General features: G+C 50.5%; 1 protein-coding gene across 1 annotated transcript; it reads right to left on the bottom strand.

Moving 5' to 3' along the window:
• Positions 1 to 1,604: 1,604 nt before the first annotated feature.
• On the bottom strand, positions 1,605 to 8,334 carry SOX7 (SRY-box transcription factor 7). The gene is made up of 2 exons (XM_046656578.1): positions 7,961 to 8,334; positions 1,605 to 4,413 (listed from the first exon to the last, which is right to left on the bottom strand). The coding sequence occupies exons 1-2, from the start codon at positions 8,196 to 8,198 to the stop codon at positions 3,488 to 3,490; spliced, it is 1,164 nt and encodes a 387-aa protein (XP_046512534.1). The 5' UTR covers positions 8,199 to 8,334; the 3' UTR covers positions 1,605 to 3,487.
• Positions 8,335 to 21,722: the final 13,388 nt, after the last annotated feature.

Below are 21,722 nucleotides of genomic sequence, written 5' to 3'. Positions count from 1 at the left end.
GCGTGCGCTCACCCTGTGCACTGCGGGCGATGAGCAAGTGCTGAAGGATCTTAAGGAAAGTAGTGAAATGGTAACATCTACGTTTTAGAAAAATAACTTATAACTGTGCATACCCATTAGTTCTCATCAGCCAAAGCAAAAAGCGCTCTTGTCGCGGGGACAGTTGGGTGACTGCCAGAATGGGCAGTTAAAACTCTAAAATACCCCTGGCTTCTGGGAATGGCTGTTTCACTCAAAGCTGACAAAAGTGAAAGAGCAGCCCTGTCGCCTGCCTGTTTCCTGCCTTCCAGAGGCAGGGACAACGCCCCCGCCCCCTCCATATGTCCTGGAATGAAATACGCCCATGTGGCAGTGTCAAGGGCCCGTGTCCTGGATAGACACGGCTGGACAAGCCCTCCAGCCAGCTAATGACCCTGCAGACTGCCACTGTCAGCTGGCCACAGTGCACAGTGGTGGGCCTGGGCGGCCATGAATCCAGGTTCATCTCACTTTGGCCCCGTTACTTCCTCTTTGCGGGCTCTTTCTCTCCCTGGGCTGTACCAGGTGTGAACTGGACCACATGTAATTTTATTCCATGGTGAAGCACTAAAATGCCTCTAGCTGTGCGACTGTTCAGTGACTGCTGCCAACAAATGTGTCTGTCGCCGTGCTGAAATGCCAGCCTCCACTGGTTGAGCAGGGTAAGCCACACCGCACCACCTCCCTCCCTGGGCCTCAGTGTCCCTGGCTGTGCAATGGGGTGGATGGATGACGGGGCCCCACCTAGGGCTGTGGATGAGAAATAGCCCATAAAACATGCTGTAAAACTCCCTACATCTATAAAGTGCTATTAAGTAATGACTATAGATTATGATCCAAATTGAGGGATGAACATAAGCCCATCTGGGCCCTCCCAAGACCCACTCCTTGGCCCAGAGGGCCTGGGAGAACACAGGCTCTCCTTGACTTGAACAAGTTACAACTGCTTCCCCACAGAGAGAAGCCAGACATGGGTGACCTGCAAAGGGACTGAGTAATTGGCAGTTTTTTCCAGGCATTCCTTGGTTGTGGTTTTAATCCTACACCTCACAGGACGTTACATCCTTCACTTACTGACCCGTGTACTCCACTGCCTTCTCCACGACATCCCGTCGCATTTTGAGAGCCCACAGTGTCTGTTATACCACATCCATAAGTGCATAGGAAAGGGGGCAATCTAGGTATTTTTCAAGATTATTTCAAAAAGAAGGAAGAAAATGTGGTAGCCTTAAGTAAGCAAAGAATTGGGCAGAACTTCCTATCCTGAGACAGCCTGATAATCACCTCCTTCCATTTTACAAGCGTGAAGTCATCCAGAGGAGAAAATGGTTCCACAAGTAGGCAGTGAATTAGTCTTTTCTTTCAATATTAACACAACACTGTTTCCAATGTCCAAAATTAGGCCTTCTCTCTTTACCATAACTCATAAAACAAAATAAACCACCCCTACAAGATAACTTTTTAAAATAAAAAAGTTGGCATAGAAAACATTTTGACCAATACTATAAGCAGCACTGGGCATAATATCTATGCCTCAGTTGAAACCTTTTTCTTTTTGCAAAACTCTGTTTCAAATGATAAAATGGTCATGGTACAAAACATTTATTTAAATTAAATATTTTAGACAAATCAATATCTACAACCGTCCCAAAGCATGTGTAGTTCTTACAAAAAATGGAACAGTTTAGCTTAACGTCTGCGATACTGTTTTACAAGGTCATTAATAGACATTCTGGACTGCACCACAATCATATTGTCAATGACTTGCTATTTATTACCATGGCATATACAGTAACAGCATAAAGATTAATTATATCTTATAAGTGATTTTACAATTGGACTCCTTGGAAGGAAAAAAAAGAGTCAACAATACAAAATATAAGGTGAAAATAATAGGAGAATATATAAAAACACTTACATAGTTCATACAGGCAATAATACACTAGAAGCAAAAGACAGACAACTGTCTTTTAGCTCACTGCCAGGTATGTTCCTTCAAAGGAGGTTCGGGAGAAGGATGGAATGTCTTTGGGGTGGATCAGGGCTCAGAACCATTCTGTGGATCACAGTGTGCTTCTGTTCTTTGGGAAGGAAGTGTGACGGAGGGGAAGCTGTTTTGAAGTGCTGGCGGGAGATGTTACCTGAAGAACCAGCAGGCTGGGGCGGAAAGCAAATGCCCTTCTCAGTGGCAGGAACTGTGCTTGGGACTGTGCAGGCAGGGGGTGTTTGAATCAGTGGCCACTTCCAGAACGAAGGAAGAAGAGAAAGAGAAATGCCAGGACAGGGAGGAAGGGAGACCGACACAGCGGGAAGAGCGTCCTTCCGTCTCTGCGGAGGGAGGGTGTGCTGAAACCTAGCTCAAGAAATCAACACACGCTGATTCATTCGTGGAAAGCGATGCTGCTTTGATGAAATTCCTTTTAGGTGCCTTGCTCTTGGGGTCATTAGGACCGGGGAGTTGACAAGAAGTTGCCCACGTCAACAAGAGTACCTGACTGAAGATGCAGACACGCATTTAAGATTGTGCCTGAAGGCGTGCGTGCTGTGTGTGTCTCACACACTCCGACTACATATATTCAGGCTGTGTATATTCTCTTGAAATGTGTGTGTAATAAAAAATAACTTACCTAAGAAACGTATTTTTTAAAAAACAGCTTGAATTCAATCTCATTTTCGGTGATACAGTCAACCCTAATGGTTAATTTCCCAAATCAAGATGAGTATTTTTTTCTCAAATTGGAAGAGTCCTTTTGGAAGATTGGGATCACTCTGGAAGGCAGTGCAAGTGCAGGAGGCCTCACGTCCTTGGGCTGTGCACACTGAATTATCACCAGGTTGCACTTTAACGCGCTTGCTAACCAGTCAAACTTTGGTTTCCTTTTAGCTAGCTTTGATAGAATCCTAAATCAGAAAACCTAGAGCAGAAGGGACCTCAGATGAGGGAAAGGGCTGGAAGGGGAGCAAAGGCTAGTCGGGGCTTCACTAGCCCTCTGAGGCAGAACTGGGACGGGATCCCCGGGCCCTGGATTCGAGCTCAGGCTCTCCCCACCTGAAGGACCCAAAGATCAGGTACCCGACCCGAGCGGCTGTGTCCGAAGCAGGAGAGGCGCGAATGTTGTTGGGCTGTTCACACGTTTGTTTCCCTGACGGGGACAGGGGGGAGAGTGCAGTGAAAACCTACCTACCGGGAAACAGCGTCTTTCAGCAACCACCTCGCCCTCTTCCCAGGCTGTAGCCAATGAAAACTCATTTGAAGGAATATACTCAAAACGCAGGCTGCAGGGAGTGGGGGCACCGGGAAGGGGGCGGAGGGGGCGCTTGGAGCCGCAGAGCCGCGTTCCTCTGGCCGGCAGTTCACACCTGCGACCCCGGGGCAGCTGGAGGAAAGCTGGTAGCTGCGCGGGGTCCGCTGGGCTCAGAGCGCTGGAGGAGAGGGCGGCAAGGCAGGGCTGGACTGGCTGCCTCGGCTCTATGACACGCTGTAGCTGTTGTAGTACGTGGCTGTGGCATCAGCCAGCACGGAGATGAGGCTGGTCTCTGTGGGGCCCGTCGGTGTCACCTGGGAGACCGGGGCATGCCCACTGAGGGCCACGGCCCCTGCGGCAGAGTCCGGGTGGCCAGGAGTGTTCAAATACTGGTCGAACTCATTGCGATCCATGTCCCCCAGGAGTTCCACTTGGCTCAGCTGATCCAGGGCGTCAAAGCCGGGGTGTTCGGGAGGGGGCGAGAGCTGGCCCAGGTGGGCATGGAGGTTGGAGTGGAGAGGATGGTAGGTGGCAGGGGAGTAATAGGCAGGAGATGGAGGACAGCCCGGTACAGCTGACATCATAGAGACGCCCGGGGACTGCCCGAGGGCCAGGGAGCCCAGGGCGTGGCCGCAATGGAGGGGGCTGGGGGCGTACTCCGGTGAGAAAGGGGGCCCTTGCAGGTGGGGGATGCGGCGGGAGTGCGCATGCTCCTCCTGGCACGGGGAGGAGAAGAAGGTCTGCTCCGGCTCCAGCACGTCCAGGGGCGACATTTCCGGGGGCGTAGGGAGCCCGTACGGGTAGGTGTCCGCGCTGCCCGGGGTGCAGCCGCCGCCGCCAGCCGGCCCTTCGTGATAGCAGCCCCGCAGGCTGGGCAGGGTGGCGCTGGGGGAGTACTCACCCCTGTCCTCCTTCTCCCCAGGTGCCCCGCGGCCGCCGCCCCGCTTCTCAGGCAGGGCGTTCTGGTCTCGGGAGAGGGAGCTCAGGAGGAAGCCGGGGTCCACGCGCTTGCAGAGGCGCTTGGCCTGCTTCTTCCTGCGAGGGCGGTACTTGTAGTTGGGGTAGTCCTGCATGTGCTGCAGCCGCAGCCGCTCCGCCTCATCCACGTAGGGCCTCTTCTGGGACAGCGTCAGCGCCTTCCACGACTTTCCTGCTCACACAAGTCAGAGAAGGCGGCGTTCAGCATCTGCGCTGCTTGGGCCGGCCTTGCCCCGGCTCAGACTCCTGCCTCCAAGCGTCCCACACGCACACGCAGTCCGCCTCCCTCCCTCATCCCACCCCACCCGCTGGCCCCCAGCTCTCCAACAAGGACACAACACTGCACTCCCCGCACCCTCTTCCCAGCCCAGATCCTGCCCGCACTATGAGGCCAAGCCACCGCTCCCACCTGCATCCCGCAAAACCATCTCATGCCAACTACAAACACAGTCACATCACCACTCATACCAACGCCACCAGATAACATGAGCATAGAAACCATGCGGGGTTCACAGTGAAAGCCCCACCTGACCCAATGTCAGCCACAGCACAAAAACAGGTAACTGCGACAACACTGATTTGGACTCTTTTTACCCTCGGAGGGCCAGTCCTAATCATTTTAATGAAAACTCTCTGCCTTCATTGATGATCATTGATTATCGCTGCCTCTCAGGAGGTGATACTATAATATTCATTTATGGCCTAAATCTCACCGGCCTTCTTGTGAGGGAACTTGGGTACAGTCAATAGTTTCACAGATGTACGTAAATTACAGGATCTCACTTAGGGTACTAGACAATTGTCCATTACATCTGAAAGTCAAGTAGGACCCTGCCATATTAAGACCTGACAGTGGCCAAAATGCTAGCATCTGCCTGCAACATGCATGTATGTATCACGCACAGGCTTGCACATGCATGCACACACGTGCACACACACAAGCTATGGCTTCCAGCCATCTACTTAGGACCCTCTGACTGTGGCAGGGGCACCTGCTCATCCATTGACTCCTCCCTACAGAAGCAAATTCCTTACCTGCCCTGGGTCTCTAGTTTCCTCGCTATAAAATATATTGTGATATTACCCAACTCACAACTCTCTCTTTAAGAAGCATCCCACTCTGGTACCCGCTGGTGCTAAGATGCTGGTTTCACTTGTATTTTCTATTTGTCCTTACTCGCTTGTGTGTTTGGTAAATCGCTCTAGCATCTCTTTCATCTCTCACAGTACACTGTACATCCCTTCGACTGCAGGTTTTCTGCAGGCCGCTTCTGAACCCCTTAAACGGTCATCTTCTAGGGTGGACTTGGGATTTCACAACTTTGACAAGTTCCCCCATAACCCTAATATATCCTGAAGTTTGAGACCAACTAGCCCAGAGGGCAGGTGGCCCCCAAGACCTGTAAGGAAAGGGGCCACATCTACCCAAAGCACCCAACACAGGGCTGAGTATGGAGCAGTATGCACGGCCACCCTCGGTGCCTGTGCTGGCTGGCTCTGCACGCCAGGCCCTCAGAGGAGGCTGGAGAAGGGCGACTATCAAAGGTGTTCTACCATTGGGATGAAAGTTTATAACTATTCTGACAGAATTGACAATTAATGTAATTACCTGTCACTTAAAAGGGCAACTGGAAAGTGTTAGAAACTCCAGATTTGGGGTTGGTCAAGAGTTCCCAGCCTGCGGCTGAGGCTACAAAGTTGTTGCAAGATGCCCAAGATCCAGACGCACCCCACACCCTGTCTGTGGACTGAGTATAAAATGTGACTCTAGTTTCTAAGTGTACCTGAATGTGGTATCATTAATAAAATATAGGTTCATTTTAAATGCTACTAAATGTATAACTGTCTTTGTGTTCTTTCTTATACATAATACACCAAACAGCCTAGTCCTGCTTGTGAAGTTTTTAATTTAAAGATTGAAAAGCTAGGGGTCAGAAAAGTCGGGACTCTCACCTTCAGCTCTTTCCTTTTCTGGGTGAGAAAGGAAAGGAGTGGGCAAGGTCCCAGGGGTGGGAGTAGATCACCCTGCTCCCTATGGAGTAGAAAGTCCGCATTTGAAAAAGCAACACCATGTTAGTTTCTCTTGCCCAGTGCCAGGGGCTGTGTGGTTAAGCAGGAAGGAATCAGTGTCTTTCCTGCAAAACGAACTCTAACCTCTGGCAGCCCAAGTGCAAAGTGCCAACAGGGATCAGCTCACAGGAGGTGTTTGCCACCTCAGTCCCTTCACCTGCCCTTTCCCTGAGCGGGCAGCCTCCATCCTGCAAGGCTTCCCAGCCTGCGTTCTCCCCGCTCGGGCTGGGCCTGCAGGGGAAGCCCACTCTGTCCTGGTCACCAGAGCTGCGCTCGGGCCACAGGCACAGCGCTCTGGGTCACCAAAAGACTTTCAAGGGCCCACAAAAAAGAGTTTTCGGTTCTGAAGAAAACCAGAAATTTTTAGGTCAAAGAAAATGTTTGATTATTGTATATATTAATATGTTTGTCCTTATACCAACACAGTATAAAATAGGATTTCTAACATTTTTATGGAGGCAGGTGCTCCCTAAGACAGTGGCGCACGAACGCGTCCTGGGCACTGCGAGCAGAGGCTGTGCCGGGTGCGAGGCTCTTTGAAACCAGCTCTCCCCCAGCCGCTTTGACAGAGCCGAGACCCCAGGCCGGACCCTCGCCTGCGGCTGAGCCAGCAAAAAGGTGGGCGTCAGCCTCCCTCCGCGGCTCCGACTGGAAGGAGCCCAGAGCGCCAACGGAAAAAGGAAAACGGCTCCGCTCTGGGTAGGGTGGGGTCGGGGAGGGCAGGGCCAGCCTCCGGTGACCACACACTGTCCCTTCTCACAAGGCCCAGAGCCCGCTGAACACACACGGTGCTTTGAAAGGTTTCCACCGGTTAACATGAACGAAAAGACAATCCGCGTGGAAGGGCAGGGAGGTGACAGCAGGGCAGAGCGGGAAAACGCTCAGCTCACGACAGGGGAGAGAACAGAAACCCCGACCCCAACTCCGGGGTTTCGGACGTGCCCGAACAGCCTCTCTCTGGGCGCCTTGGCCTGGCTTGTCCCCGTCCCCAGTCCGGCCACCCCTGCTGGGACTGCGCAGCGGCACTGGGGAAGCAGCGGGCTCCAGGACAGACCCTCACTGGCCGCCCTACGGATCAGAATCAAACTAGCTACAGTCCTGCAATTGAGAAGTAGGATATTGAATAGAGTCTGTTTGCGTAGACTCTTGCTGTTGGTTCGATAATTAAGTTAAAGCGGGGATGCCCTCCCGCAAGGTCTCTCCACAAATATTCGTTAGTAACAGTTAAAACCTCCCTCTGCGATTGTGCCCCTGGTAAACTTCAGGGAAGGATGGGCTTTCCCGCTGCGGTATTCCTCCCGGCAAAAGCCGGTTCCACCCTCCCTCGGCGTTTCCGTCCAGGCCTGTCGGTGCGCGCAGGTCCCCGTCGCCAGGCGACCCGGGCCTGGCCGCTGGGGCCCCAAATTCCGCTCCTGCCCTGGCGAGTGGGCCTCCCGGCCACCCTGGCTGGCCGTGCGGTTTCACTTTGGGCCTCGCCCAGGTGTCCTGCTCTGAACCCGGGCCACCGCGCACACACCTATGTTCGCACAGATGCCCATCCTCGCCGGCACAGCGTGCGCCCCGGCTCCCCGCGCGGACCCGCACGCCAGGCCCACCTCTGCCCGCGCCCCTGGCCCGCCGACCTCGGGGCGCCCCGCCCGCTCACTCACCCAGCATCTTGCTGAGCTCGGCGTTGTGCAGGTCCGGGTTCTGCACCGCCAGACGTTTCCTCTCGTCTTTGGCCCACACCATGAAAGCATTCATGGGCCGCCGGATACGGCTCTCCGAGCCCTTGTCCCCTGGCGGGCGGGGGGCGGCCGGCGGCGACAGCCCGTCCGACAGCTCAGCTTCCAGAGCCGGGCACTCGAGCCCCTCGGGCCACGGGTAAGCTCCCAGCAGCGAGGCCATGGCCGCACAGGGGTCGCCTCGCTTCGCCTCGCCGGGTCGGCGCTGACCTGGCCCTCGCACCGGTCGGGGCGTCCAACTTGGCGGGCAGCCGCGGCCCGGCCCCTTATTTATCAGCTTCGGGCGGCCGCGTCCTCCAATGACTCTCGAAGGCGGCGCGGCCCCTCCCTCTGTCTCGGCCCGGGCCCCCTCCCTGCGTCCTGGGCCGCCGCGTCCCCGCTCCGACCTGCGGGAGGGGGAGAGGGGAGGGCCGCTTCCCTGTGCCCGCCCCCGGCCCGCCTCTCCGGCCTCCCGGGTCCCTCCCGGGTGCCCCCCGGGGATCCGCGCCCCGCCGCCCTGGGGCCGCCTCTCGTCCCGCCCGCTCCGGGCGCAGGTGCCGCAGAGCCGGGAGGCGGGCGCCGCTGGCAATCACCTTGCTGGCGAGCGGGAACCGGCCTCCAGCCCCGTCCCGCCTGGCCAGACTCCACCAACGCGCCCCGCGCGTGGAATCCTACGGGGTGCCGAAGCCGACAGGTTTCGCTGGGAACGGCTGGGCGCCGGGAACCTTGACCGTGAATCCCCCAGAGCAGCCCGTGAACCGTCCTTAAGAGAACACCCCTACCATTTTTCTAAAATGCGCCGGGCTTCAGCAACCTCGCCCCCAGCCAACTCCAGCGGCCAGACGCCGGCAAGGTCTGGAGCAGGATCCCGCATCGGGTTCTACGCACTGCCCACCCGGGGGCCCCTCAGCGCCCCGTAGCATCTGGCTCTAGGGAGGGCGGGGCCGCGTTCTCAGTTCTCCTTTATTCACTCTGCCATCTGATTTCTCTCTTCTTACACCCCTACCCCCACCCCACCCTAGTCTCCGGGGTCCGGGTCTCAGCTCCCCGGCCCTCCCCCCCACCCCAGCTCTTCTCTCGCGGAATTCCCTTCTCATCGGATTTTCTCTTTTCTCCTCCGACCAGCACTCCTACTGCTCGGAGTGGAGTCGCTCCGGCCCTCCCCTCCCGCGTGCCCTATGGCTTTGACACGACCTGGGAGCTCCTGAGTGCCCCTCATCCTGACTCCCCTGGGTAGAGGGGGCTGCAGGTTCTTCGCCTGCGCTCAGCTCGGAGGGCTGCAAGCTGAGAGCTCACGGCGGTCCCTCGCGGACGAACCCGTGCCTCCAAGGACAGCTCCCGCGTCACCCTGCTTCGGGTGAGTAGGGCTGTTCCTCCGGCTCTTATCAGCGCCGGCACACAGTAGGCGCTTAGGAACTGCCGAATAAGTGAATGAATAAATGAGTGAGTAAATATGGCTTAGACAACCTACTGTATCGAACACGGCCGTCCAAAGACTTGACTAGATCCGGGAATTCAATCTACAAATATTTACTGAGCGCCACCCCTGTGCAGGGCTCCGCAGAGGTGACCCTGAAAGGAGGTAGTATTGTCATGGGGGGACTGGGCTGTCTGGAGTCAGGACCTGTCGTCAGTGTTTGGGTTACTTAATGCGTGACTCTGGGCAAGTCAGCTCTCTCTCTAGGCCTCCTTTCCTAATCCTAAAATGAGATCGATGATAAGGCTGAACTCACAGGGTGGTCGTGAAGATTTGGTGAGATAACATACGTGAAAGCTCAAACTCTGTACGTGATGGTTGATGTGATAAAACTGTAGACATAAAGCCCATTAGTTCTAAGTCTGAGTTTCAAGGTCCCAGAGCTCAGTGACTAGGTTCACACGCGCCTTGTGTGCAACGTGCACTCCCGGACGGCCCCACGGCGGGGCATGTGAATGGAGAAACGCAACTTCGCCGTTTTTAAGTCCTAATTTTAACCTATAGAGTCCCTGGTAATTTTCGTCTGAGGACAGGCTTTCCGCATAAAATAGATTGATTAGTTTTCCTCTCCCCTCCAGCCAGGATCCAGGAGCAGCGCTCTAGGCCCGCCCGCTCCACCCGCTGCTCTCGCGGGCCGCTGTCCGGCGCGGGGCGCGGCGCTGGCTGGAAAGCGGGTGCCCCGCAGCCGGGAGAGCATCCTGGAGCCCAAGGTGGAGTGTCGGGGCTGGCTGGCACTGGGGAGATGAGGAGAGAATGTGTCCGCGGTCTAGGAGGACTTCCCTACTCCGGGAAGCCTAAGCCATTTCCTGTGTTGGACCCCTCTGCCAGAAATCCCTCAAAAGAATCCCCAGGCCAGAATGCTCTGGGAACCGCGGGGAGCTCGGGCCACGCCCGCCAAGGGAGAGCATCTCATTGGTGGGGGCAGGGAGAGGGATCCCTGTACGGGGACTTGGCACAACAATGAAGGGCCCTGAAAGAACCCGACTCCGACCCTTTCTAACCCCACCAGTGCTCCAGAGGCCTCTAGGGGACAGCGCCCCCTTGCCCGCCGCAGACGTCTCCACTCCCGCCTCCGGCCTCTGGCGCCGCCGCTGCGTGGTTCCGGAGCAGAGCGCACACACAGTGCGGCGGCGCCCGAGCACCGGGTTAGGGGGATGCGCGAGCCTGGGGGCGCGCAGAGCGGTCAAGTTGGATTCCAGAGACCGATGGCAAAAATGGAGAAAACGGCGGGGGCGGAGGCAGAGGGAATACGTATTGTGATTGTTGTTTCCAATTGTTTAATTTCTTGCATTTCGTCCAGAAAGAGCGTGCGAGCCTGGGTTGTCCAGGACCTGGGCGCTAATGGCCACATAGCTAGCAGGGGCGTCGCACAAGTGTGTGAGCTGCCTGCACGCGGGAACCTGGGCTCTTCTGCTTGCTCCATTCCTTCTTTTTTAAAATTAATTTGCACCCATGCATTGCTTCACCTAGGAAACTTCATTCGAGCTTGCCCTGCTGCGGGCGGCGCTAAGGGACGCGAGGTCGCTGTGACCCTGCTGCTTCTCTGGTCACTGTGACCTTCAGTCCTCCGGAGCTCCGCCTAGACCCCAAGCGTCCCCGAAGCCCTGGGCTCAGGGGGCTGAGCCAAAGGGCCAAGGCTAGTGCTGACCGCGGCATCCCTGACACGTGCTCTGGCCAGCGCCGGGCCCAGCACTGCGGCCACTTGTCGGTCCAGAGGCTCATCGGTCGTGAATCTGCAAGCACCGAACGTGGAGACGTAGGGGCTGCGGGGCCAGGTCCCGCGGGTGGTTGCGCCCGAGGCAAGGATGGGATGGGGGTTCCCACAGACACGACAGGGGACAAGCAGAGTTGGAGCGGTGGGTCCGCGTGTGATGACTCGGGGGCACAGTGGACACCGCGCGGGCACCACGCAGCTGACCGCACCGCAAACAGACGTGAGCTTAGTCTTCCCGCGTGTATTGCGTGAACTGCGCTGTCGCTCTTTCTTAAATGACTTTTTCTTTCTTTCCTTTTTCTTTTTCCTTTCCTCCTTCCCCACTTCCCTCCCTCCTTCTCCTCCCGTCCCCTCCTTCCCACCACCTCTCTCCCCTGCTTGCCCATCCTCCTCCCTTTTCTTCTCTCCCCCCTCCCTCCCATCTTTTGTCTTTAGCTCTAAAGTTCCCTCAACATCGGTTTCCAGGAACACAGCACTTGATGTCAGAAACCTCCCCTGCGTGTGTCAGTTTGTAAGTTGCTGCAACTTACTAGCAGTGTGATGGTAGTCCATTTACCTGATCTCAGCCTCAGATTCTTCACGGGTAAAATGGGCATAATACAGGATAACTGATATAGTATATGTGAAAGCGCCTCATATGCTTTAAAGAACTGTGAAATGTTATAAAATAAAGAATGGATGAAAATTTTAATAAAATTAATAGGGTTGGGTCTCCAAAACTTTCCCCTGGAGGAACTTTCCTTACTCTATTCCAAACTGAAGAATTTTGGTGAGTCTAGGGGAAGGAGGAGGGGAATCGGCACACATTCCCTGCCCAGACCTGCAGCCCTAGCACCAGAGCTCGGCACCGGGCTGGTGGAGCCTCAGCTCCTGGCCCTTGTGTCTGCAAGTTTTGTGTATGTGTTTTGCTGATGCTTTTTGTCCCTCACACCAGGCTAGAGGTCAAAATTATCATCACCACCGTCATCTTTGCTCACACTGATTTATCTGTACTTGACTGACAGTCTCTGCAAAGGTCACTGACTGGCTCCTCCACACAACCCTCTGTGAAGCAGGCAGCCCAAGTCACAGCACTAAGCTGTCTCCTCGATGAGGCAGGTGAGGGGGCAGCATGCCAGTGGCAGAGCAGAGGCCTGAGCGCACATCTCTTGCACTCATGCCTTTGGCCCCTGGTTCCGGGGCTGCCCCAGGTCAGCGCCCAGTCCTCACCAGGGCCCCAGGCCAGAGAGAAGGTTTTCAACCAGCCTCTGCATCTCCCCCTGCCCTTGTGCCCTCTCCAGTCTGATCTCTCTAAGTGCCATTGGACCTTTCCTCATCCAAAGGGTGCTTGAAGTTCAAGGTAACGTGAAAAGCAAATGGGCCCCGGGTGAGGTGCATGCTGGAAAGCAGGAGCTCTGGCCCCAGCGTGCCGGCAGCCCTCTCCCCACCACTCAAGGCTGGTCCAACAACCAGAAGCTCTGACTTCCCTCTCAGAGGCTGCACTCAGAGTTCCTCTCTTTTAACCCCAGAAATCTCTTCATAGTCATTTAGGAGAAATTCACCAAGGTCCCTAATTTGGGGGGGTATTAAACCACACAGCAGGGGTTTAAGATGTAGGCTTACCCGAGTGGACTGGAGGCAAGCAGGACACAAGGACACCTGCACAGAGTTTCTTATGAGGATCTTACGTTTAACAGCTTTTCTACAGGGGACTAGCGGAAAAGAAATAGGGTTTTCAGACTACATTGTTCCTGAATGTGGGTAGTGTGGACTCCCTGACAACATCAAAACCCTCCTGTAAGAGGGACTTAGTAACAAAACATTGGAATACAGAACCCAAGTTTTCTTGGGACTGCCCAGAGCCGACTTCTCGGCCACTGCAGAATCCCCCTCGACACTTGTCCGCTCGCCTCTGGTTAATCCTGTCTCACAATGGATGGTGGGAAGAACCCTGACTTGGAGCCAGAAGACACAGTCCAGTCCCATCCGCCGTAATGGCTGTGCGCCGCGGAGCACGTCACTTAGCCACTGCGCTGGGTGGAGAGCCTCGTGAGGCAAGCGAGACGAAGGACGTGTCCGTGTTGTGTGCATCTCGAGGGCAGCACCGAGGTGAGCAAATGCTCCTTCTGGGATCTGTGTCTGCGTCTCCCTAGCACTGAGGCCCAGGAGAGTTCCAAGCCAAGAACAAACCTTCTCAACCTTAATTTTCTCTCACTCCACTCTGTGCAGTGATCAGTTTTCCTTCTGTAAGGGCGTATGTGCACTGAAATGATCTTTATTTAACTGGTCAGAAGCTAAACTTTCAGAAAATTTAGATGGAAAAAAACAACAAATTACAAGAAAAAACTAACAGTTGGTTCAAGGGGGTATGTTTCTATCTCTTTATCCTATTGTCTCTTCTTTCCAAATGCCTAAGGGGAGGAAGGGAAACTGACTAGAAACTGCCCATAAATAATACAAAATGGAAGCTAGGTCTTTTCTTAGGCTGTCTGTACACATGTCTGATTTCTGGGGAGACAGTGTCAGGGTAATGACTGACAGCCTGAGGTAGCACTGATGGAGATCTGATCATGCGGTGCTTTGTCACCAGCCGACAACTCTGGTGTCAGAAGCCGACGACACTTCATATTTGTTTAGTTTGTGAGATTGCTTTAATGGATGGGCTTCAAACTACCATTACTTTGTGTTTTGTTTTTTAATACACTGTTCATTGAAGTACAGCGCGTCTACAGAACAGTGCACAGATGGGGCGTGCTGCCTGGGATGTCACAGAGTGCCCACAGCTGCATAAGCTGGGCTCACGTCACGAAGCAGTGTGACCAACCCTACCACTTCACGGCTCCCTGTCAGCTCTAAACTGTAAGTTCCCTTAGGGCAGGGACCCAGGATCATTCTGGTTTAAAATATAGTATAGTCATAGAAAATTCGAGGTACAGTAACGCCAACAGATCAGGAGACGATTGCCATTGCAAAGCTAATTATTCCCAGTTCCCGAGAGGGGCACACCATGCTATGGGGCCACATGGGGAAGCATTGGGAGGAGGAAACTGCGCGCAAGACCTTTACTGTAGTTTCCTTGGGAAGGAACGGGCGGGGCAGGGGAAGCAGGCCTAGGATCAGCTAGTCTGAATATTTTGGCCGGGCTCTGGGGCACAGGGGCTGTCCCTAGTTGTCTGGTATCTGGCCCTGGGGTGATTAGGACAGGCGGATAGTGGCCCTGAGCGCAAGAACCCATTAAAGGAGGTGTATGGGCTACAGGTTTGTACATGAAAAGTATACTAGCAGGGGAATTGTTTACTATCTCTCGGAATTGGCAAGTCCTGGGAGGGGCAGGCCTTCCAGGGTTGGCGAGGCCCCAGATGTTAAAGCATCAAATACAGACAATAAAAGGCATGGTTCATACGCTCATCTTCGACACCCCAGAACCTAAAATAATGTGTTGCACATAACGGGCACTCTGTGAAAGGGGAGAGAGGGAAGGAAAGAAGGCAGGAAGGGAGGGAGGGCAGAGGAAACAGTGGACAGTGGGCTGGCTAGTTGGTCAACGAGAGAACTGTCTTCAGTAGCCTCACTTCCCTGCCCACAGCAACTTGTGTGAAGAGACTCCATTCAACAGCTCCTGATTGATACTCAGAAAGTTGGGCTGTCTCAGCAGTCTTAGATGTCCCTTATGAAGACTTCACTGGAAAACACGTCCCTCATGCAACATATCCACTTAGACTGCCTGACTAATTGGTCCTTGAACCACCCTGCCTTTCTGCTAGCAGCTGACAGTGATCTGGGACGGGATCTGCTCCAGCGACCTACTGCTGTGTAATAAACCACCCCAAACTTAGTAGTGCAAACCACCGCTGTTATTATACCCAGTGATTCTGTGGGCCAGGAATTTGGATAGTGTACACTGAGGATGTCTGCTTCGTGATGTCTGAGGTCTCAGCTGGAAGGATGTGAACAACTGGAAGTAACTTAAATGGTCAGGAGCTGGAACCATCTGGAAGCTTCTTCACCCATATGTCTGGCACCAGAGCTGGGATGACTCAAAGACTGAGCTAAGCTAGGACTGTTAACCAAAGTGTCTGTCCACGGCTTTTCCATATTGTTTTGGCTTCCTTTTAGCATGATGGCCTCAGAGTAGATGGACTTCTTACATGTCAGCTCGGCTCCAAGGATCAGTGTTTCCACAAGCAAGGCAAATGCTGCATGGTATTTTATGACATAGGCTCAGAAGTCACATGGCATCACCCCTGACCAATAACACTCTATTAGTCAAAGCAGTAACAAGCCTGGCCAGATTTAAGGGGAGGAACATGGATCCCCAGTTCTCTGTGTCCAGGAGACAGTGCTCTGAGTTCAGGGAGGACAAAACAAAGAAGAGGAAGCTGCAAAGAGGGAAAGCCTCAGAGATTTGCAGAAGGGTCTGCTTGAACCTTTGGCTGAGGTCTCCTCTGCACATGTGTGAGAGAAAAATACTAAGGCTGTGGAAAAAAAACACTGGAGAAAAGGAGGTGGAATATGGGGAGTGTCAAAGAATTGTGGCCATGTTTTAAAAGCACCGCAGGGTGTGTGTATGTGTGAGACGGTGGTGGTGAGAACACCTGAGGTTTAAAACTGGCAAGTAACTAAGTAACTCATAACAAGACTCCCTCCCTCCCCGAGGCCAGCGTCAAGGCAAAGAAGCGTGTCACCCTCTTCAGTACGCCTTCCTCCTACACATGTTACACAATGCCAGTCCTTCAAGAGGTTTTTCAAAGCTTCCCCAAAGGAAATAATAGAAATAGGGTAATAGCAATTTCATCTTTAAGATAGAGAATGCTGAGACACAAGGTATGTTTAGGCCATAAAACAATTTAAAGGATGAAACTAGGTCTGGATATTGAAGTTGCATTTGAAAAAAACTTAACGAGTTATGGATCCCCATTTGGAACCGGAATTTGTAGAGTTTTATTGGAGGGGATGGTTGAGGGTATTTTGAGAAGAATTTAAGTGCAGGTAGGGAAAACGGTTTCTAAGCTCTTCTTCAACTGGCTTTTAGCCACAGTCATCCCCTCACTCTGACACTGGATCTAGTCAACACGTGTTTGGAGCAGTATGGATCACAGTCTTGTTTACTTGTGTAAACAGGTATTTTTACCTGTTTACTCAAAGGATAATTTAAGGTGCTCTTACAAATCACATCTCATTTCATTTTCAAACATCCTAAAAGGGAAGCAAGGAAGGTTTATTATTATTACCTAGTTTTGCAGATAAAGAGCTAAGGCTCATAGAAATTAAATGACAGCTAGTGAGTGGCAGAACTAGTAAAATGACTCAGTCCAAGGTTCTCTCAGTGACGCTCATTCATTGCTTAATTCTCCACAAGATGTAGAGCTCGAATGAAATGAGGCGGGATGCAAACAAACAATGTCACACGTAAGAAAGTAAACTTCAAATTACAGACTTCCACTTCTGCCCATGTTGGAGTAACAGGGATCGTGTTTATTCTCCCACCTTAAGCCACTACAAAACTATATAAAATGTATGAAACGAGTTTTCAGACATTGTACACAGATGGTGTGGGACAATAATCCTGGAAAAGACAAACAAACAAGGTGAATGCAATCAGTTCCCCTGCTCACTGTCTGGAGAAGGTTTCCAGGCCACAGCACAGGGAAGGGAACCCAAAACAGAGACCAGTGGTTTTGCTGTGTCCAGGAGACAGTACTCTGAGTTCAGGGAGGACAAAGCAAAGAAGAGGAAGCTGCAAAGAGGGAAAGCCTCAGAGATTTGCAGAAGGGTCTGCTTGAACCTTTGGCTGAGGACTCCTCTGCACATGTGTGAGAGAAAAATACTAAGGCTGTGGAAAAAAACACTGGAGAAAAGGAGGTGGAACGATCTCCCAGTCTCACACAGGGCCAGAAATCTTCTGTTCCCACCAGCCAGGGTGGAAAGACCTCCCAATACACAGGGCATCAGGTAGTGTCCAGAAGAGTATTGCTTCGCGGAAAAAAACCGAGGAAAATACAACCATAACCAATATGCAAACCAGTCAATAGAAATAGAAGCAGAAGTGATAATGGAACTAGTAGATAAGGATATTAAAAGATCAATTTTAAATATCCTCCATATGTTCAAGAAGGTAGAGGAAAACAAGAATATGATTGAGAGAGAAAGAAACATCTAAGAAAGACCCCAATCAAAATTTTCAAGATAAAATATACAATATTTGGAATATAAAATACACTAGCTAAGATTAACATCAGATTAAACATTACATAAGAAAACATTAGTGAACATGAGATAAACTATCCACAATGAAATGTAGAGAGGAAAAGGACGGAAAATAAATAGAGAAGTGACAACCTGTGAGACAAGATTAAGTGACCTGTCTTAAAAGTAATTGAAGTCCCAGAAGGGAAAGAGAACTTAGAACATGTATTTGAAAAAATAATGGCTGAAAAATTTACAAAGTTAATGGAAACTGTAAACCCACTGACTCAAAATGCACAACAATGCACAAGCAGAAGAAGCACAAAGAAACCACATGAAAGCACATCATCGTCAAATTTCTGAAAACCTTCAAAGCAACCAGAGGAAAAAGGACACATTACATCCAGAGGAACAAAGATGAGAATCACAGTAGACTTTGTGCTTGAAACCATGCAATCCAGGAGACAACAGAATAGCATTTTTAAAGTCCTGAAAGAAAAATCTTAAAACTCTCAACCTAGAATCTATACCCAGTCAAAATATCTTTTAAAATGAAGGCAAAATAAAGACTTTTCAAATATAAAATAGCTTAGTGAAGTCATTATCAGCAGACCAGCACAATGAAAAATGTGGAAAGAAGTCCTTCAGGCAAAGGAAGGTGATAGCAGATGGAAACTTGGATCCCCATAAAGGAATGGTAATATATGGGTAAATACAAAAGATTTTTTTTCCTATTTTTAAAACCTCTTTGAAAGATAATTGGTTGTTTAAAGCAAAAATAATAACAGTGTATTATGGCATGTATAACGTATATAGAAGTAAAATGTTATGACAATAGCATAAAGACCATGAGGAGAGAAATGAAACTATAGTGTAAGGTTCTTGTTCTATATGTGAAGTGATGTTACATTATTTAACAGTAAACTGTGATGAGTTTAAGATAAATATTGTAAATTAAGATATATATAGTAACCACTTTTAAAAAAAAGTGGTAATAGACGATTAATGTAGATAAAATTACATCCTCAAAAATTCAGTTAACCCGGGGCCAGCCTGGTGGTGCAGCAGTTAAGTTTGCATGTTCCGCTTCTCGGCGGCCCGGAGTTCACTGGTTTGGATCCCGGGTGTGGACATGGCACCGCTTGGTGCACCATGCTGTGGTAGGCGTCCCACATATAAAGTAGAGGAAGATGGGCACGGATGTTAGCTCCGGGCGAATCTTCCTCAAAAAAAAAAATTCAGTTAATCCAATTTATCCATGACAGGAAAAGGGGAAAATAGAAACAAAGAACAAATGGGACAAATAGAAAACAAATAGTAAAGATTAAACAGTTAGATTAAAACTCAACCATATCAATGATCACTTTAAGCGTTTATGGCCTAAACACTTCATTTAAAAGGCAGAGATTGTCAGATTGGATAAAGAAGCAGACTCAACTATATGGCACCTGTAAGAAATCCACTTTAAACACAAAGGCACAGGTAGACTAAAAGTAAAAGGAGGGAGGGGCCGGCCCAGCAGCGTAGTGGTTAAGTTCATGCACTCCAGGTTGGCAGCCCAGGGTTCATGGGTTGAGATCCTGGGCATGGACCTACACACCACTCATCAAGCCATGCTATGGTGGCATCCCACATATAAAAAGTAGAGGAAGATTGGCACAAATGTTAGCCCAGGGACAATCCTCCTCAAGCAAAAAGAGGAAGATCGGCACAGATGTTAGCTCAGGGTGACTCTTCCTACCCAGAAAAAAAAAGTAAAAGGTTGGGAGCTCTTGTTTCCAGTCTGGCATGTAAGGAACTGGGAAGTCATCAATCCCATTCTAACAACAAGAAAAAAATGAACTGAAAATCAACAACTCTTCTTAGATCCATCAGAGAATTGAGGTCACAGAGTATGAGAGAATAGAAAATATATTTGGTGGTCTCTGCCCCTGGGTCCCGGCACAGAGCTCCCGAGCCCTGTGATATTTCCTAAGTGACAAGAGCACTAGGAGAATCTCTTGTTCTAATATTTGTCTTTACCCCATCCCTGACGCAGGGCTCCTATAACCCTTGTAAATTCCTAAGTGATAGAACTCTAGGAACATCTTGTGTTCTGTTGAGGTGACTCTGGGGGTGCTCCTGGATGGGGTTGATCACCAGAAGGACCAAGCATGATTAGCAGCTTGGAACTTTCAGCCCCACCCTTCAACGTCTACAGAGAGGAGAGGTGCTGGAAATGGAGGTAATCGTTGATGATGCCCACATGCGGAAGCCACCACAAAATCCCAGAAGTACAGTGTTCAGAGAGCTTCCAGGTGGGTGAACACATCCACACTGGGAGGATGATGCACCCTGACTCCATGGGGGCAGAAGCTCCTGTACTCAGGACCCTCCCAGACCTCGCCCTGTGTATCTCTTCATCTGGCTGTTCATCTGTGTCCTTTATCACATCCTTTAATAAACTGGAAAATGTAAGTAAGAGTTTTCCTGAGTTCTGCGAGTACTCTAGCAAATTAATCGAACCCAAGGAGGGGGTCACTGGAACCTCTGATCTATAATTACTTAGTCAGAAACACAGGGCTTACAACTGGCATCTGAAGAGAGAGAGAGAGAGAGAGTGTGTGTGTGTGTGTGTGTGTGTTTGTGTGCGCGCGCGCGCTGGGGGGCAGCCTTGTGGGACCGAGCCCTTAACCTGTGGGATCTGACTCTGTCTCTGGGTAGATTGTGCCAGAATTGAGTTAAATGGTAGGACATTCGAGTGGTGTTGCAGAGAATTGCTTGGTGTGGGGAAAAACTCCACACAATTGACGACCAGAAGTGAAGTGTTTCATGTGAGTACTAAAGGAGACTCACAGGGAAGAAATAAACAGTAGGGAAGAACTGGGTTTTTTTCCCTATACAGAAAGAGAAAAATTGAAGTTTTTCCAAAGGACAGGGAAAACTGATGCCCCCAAGATTCGAGAGACAGATAGATGGATACAGAGAATCACAACTTACCGGAGCAGAAACCCATAAGGAGAAACCTTTGCAGGAACAGTACCAGGTTCTTGCTTTCAACAGAAAAATTACATGTCCGGCTTTCAACAAAAAAATTACAAGGCGTACTAAAGGCAAAGAACACAGTTTAAAGAGACAGAGCAAATAGCAGAGCCAAACTCTGATATGAGAAGGATGTTGGAATTATCAGACAGGGAACTTAAAATAATTATGATTAATGTGCTAAAGTCCTCTAGTTGAAAAAGTAGACAACATACAAGAATAGATAGGTAACATAAGCAGAGAGATGGAAATCCTAAGAACGAATCAAAAAGAAATGCTTGAAATCAAAAGCACTGTAACAGAGGTGGAGATTGCCTTTTGTAGGTTCATTGGTAGACTGGACACAGCTGAGCAAAGAAACAGTATGCTTGAGGATATGTCAATAGAAACTTCCCAAACTGAGAAGCAAAGAAAAAAAAGGCAAAATAAATTAGAACAGAATATTCAAGAACTGTGGGACAACTACAAAAGGTATAGCATATGTATAATGGGAATTATCCCACATACCAGAAGGAAAAGACAGAGAAAAGAACAGAAGAAATATTTGAAGCAATAATGACATAATTTCCCAAACCACATATTCAGGAAACTCAGAGAACACTAGGGAGAAAAACTGCCTGGTGTTTTACACCCAGGCATATCATATTCGAACTGCAGAAAATCAAAGACAAAGAAAAGTCCTGAGAGAAGCCAGAGGAAAAATCGTCTTACCTACAGAGGAGCAAGGATAAGAATTACATTCAACTTCTCTTCAGAAATCATCCAAGCAAGAAGAGAGCAGAGTGAACTGTCCAGTTTCTCCACATCCTTGAAACTTGAAACTTTGGGGGTTTTTGTTTTGTTTTGTTTTGTTTTGTTTTTTATAATAGCCATCCCAGTGGGTGTGAAATGGTATCATATAGTTTTAATTTGCATTTCTCTAATGACTAGTGATGTTGGGCATCTTTTCATGTGCTTATTGGCCATTTGTATATCTTCATCAGAGAAATGTATATTCAAGTCCTTTGGGCAATTTTTGTGTGTGTGTGTGTGAGGAAGATTGGCCTTGAGCTAACATCTGTTGCCCATCTTCCTCTTTTTGCTTGAGGAAGATTGTCCCTGAGCTAACAACCATGCCAATCTTCCTCTATTTCCTATGTGGGATGCCGCCACAGCACGGCTTGATGAGCAGTGTGTAGGTCTGTGCCTGGGATCTGAATCCATGAATCCTGGGCTGCCGCAGCAGAATCCACAAACATAATCAGTACACCACCAGGGTGACCCCAGGCAATTCTTAATAGAATTCTGTTTTGCTGTTGAGTTGTAGGAGTTCTCTGTATATTCTGGATATC

This window comes from Equus quagga, chromosome 3 (genome assembly GCF_021613505.1).
Source record: "Equus quagga isolate Etosha38 chromosome 3, UCLA_HA_Equagga_1.0, whole genome shotgun sequence".
Lineage (NCBI taxonomy): Eukaryota > Metazoa > Chordata > Mammalia > Perissodactyla > Equidae > Equus > Equus quagga.
This window is presented reverse-complemented; position numbering and strand designations above follow the sequence as displayed.

Coding starts and splice junctions, on each gene's coding strand:
- SOX7 (XM_046656578.1), bottom strand. CDS start 8,198: ATGGCCTCGCTGCTGGGAGCTTACCCGTGGCCCGAGGGGCTCGAGTGC. Junction 4,414..7,960: donor CGAGCTCAGCAAGATGCTGG/GTGAGTGAGCGG, acceptor TTGTGTGAGCAG/GAAAGTCGTGGAAGGCGCTG.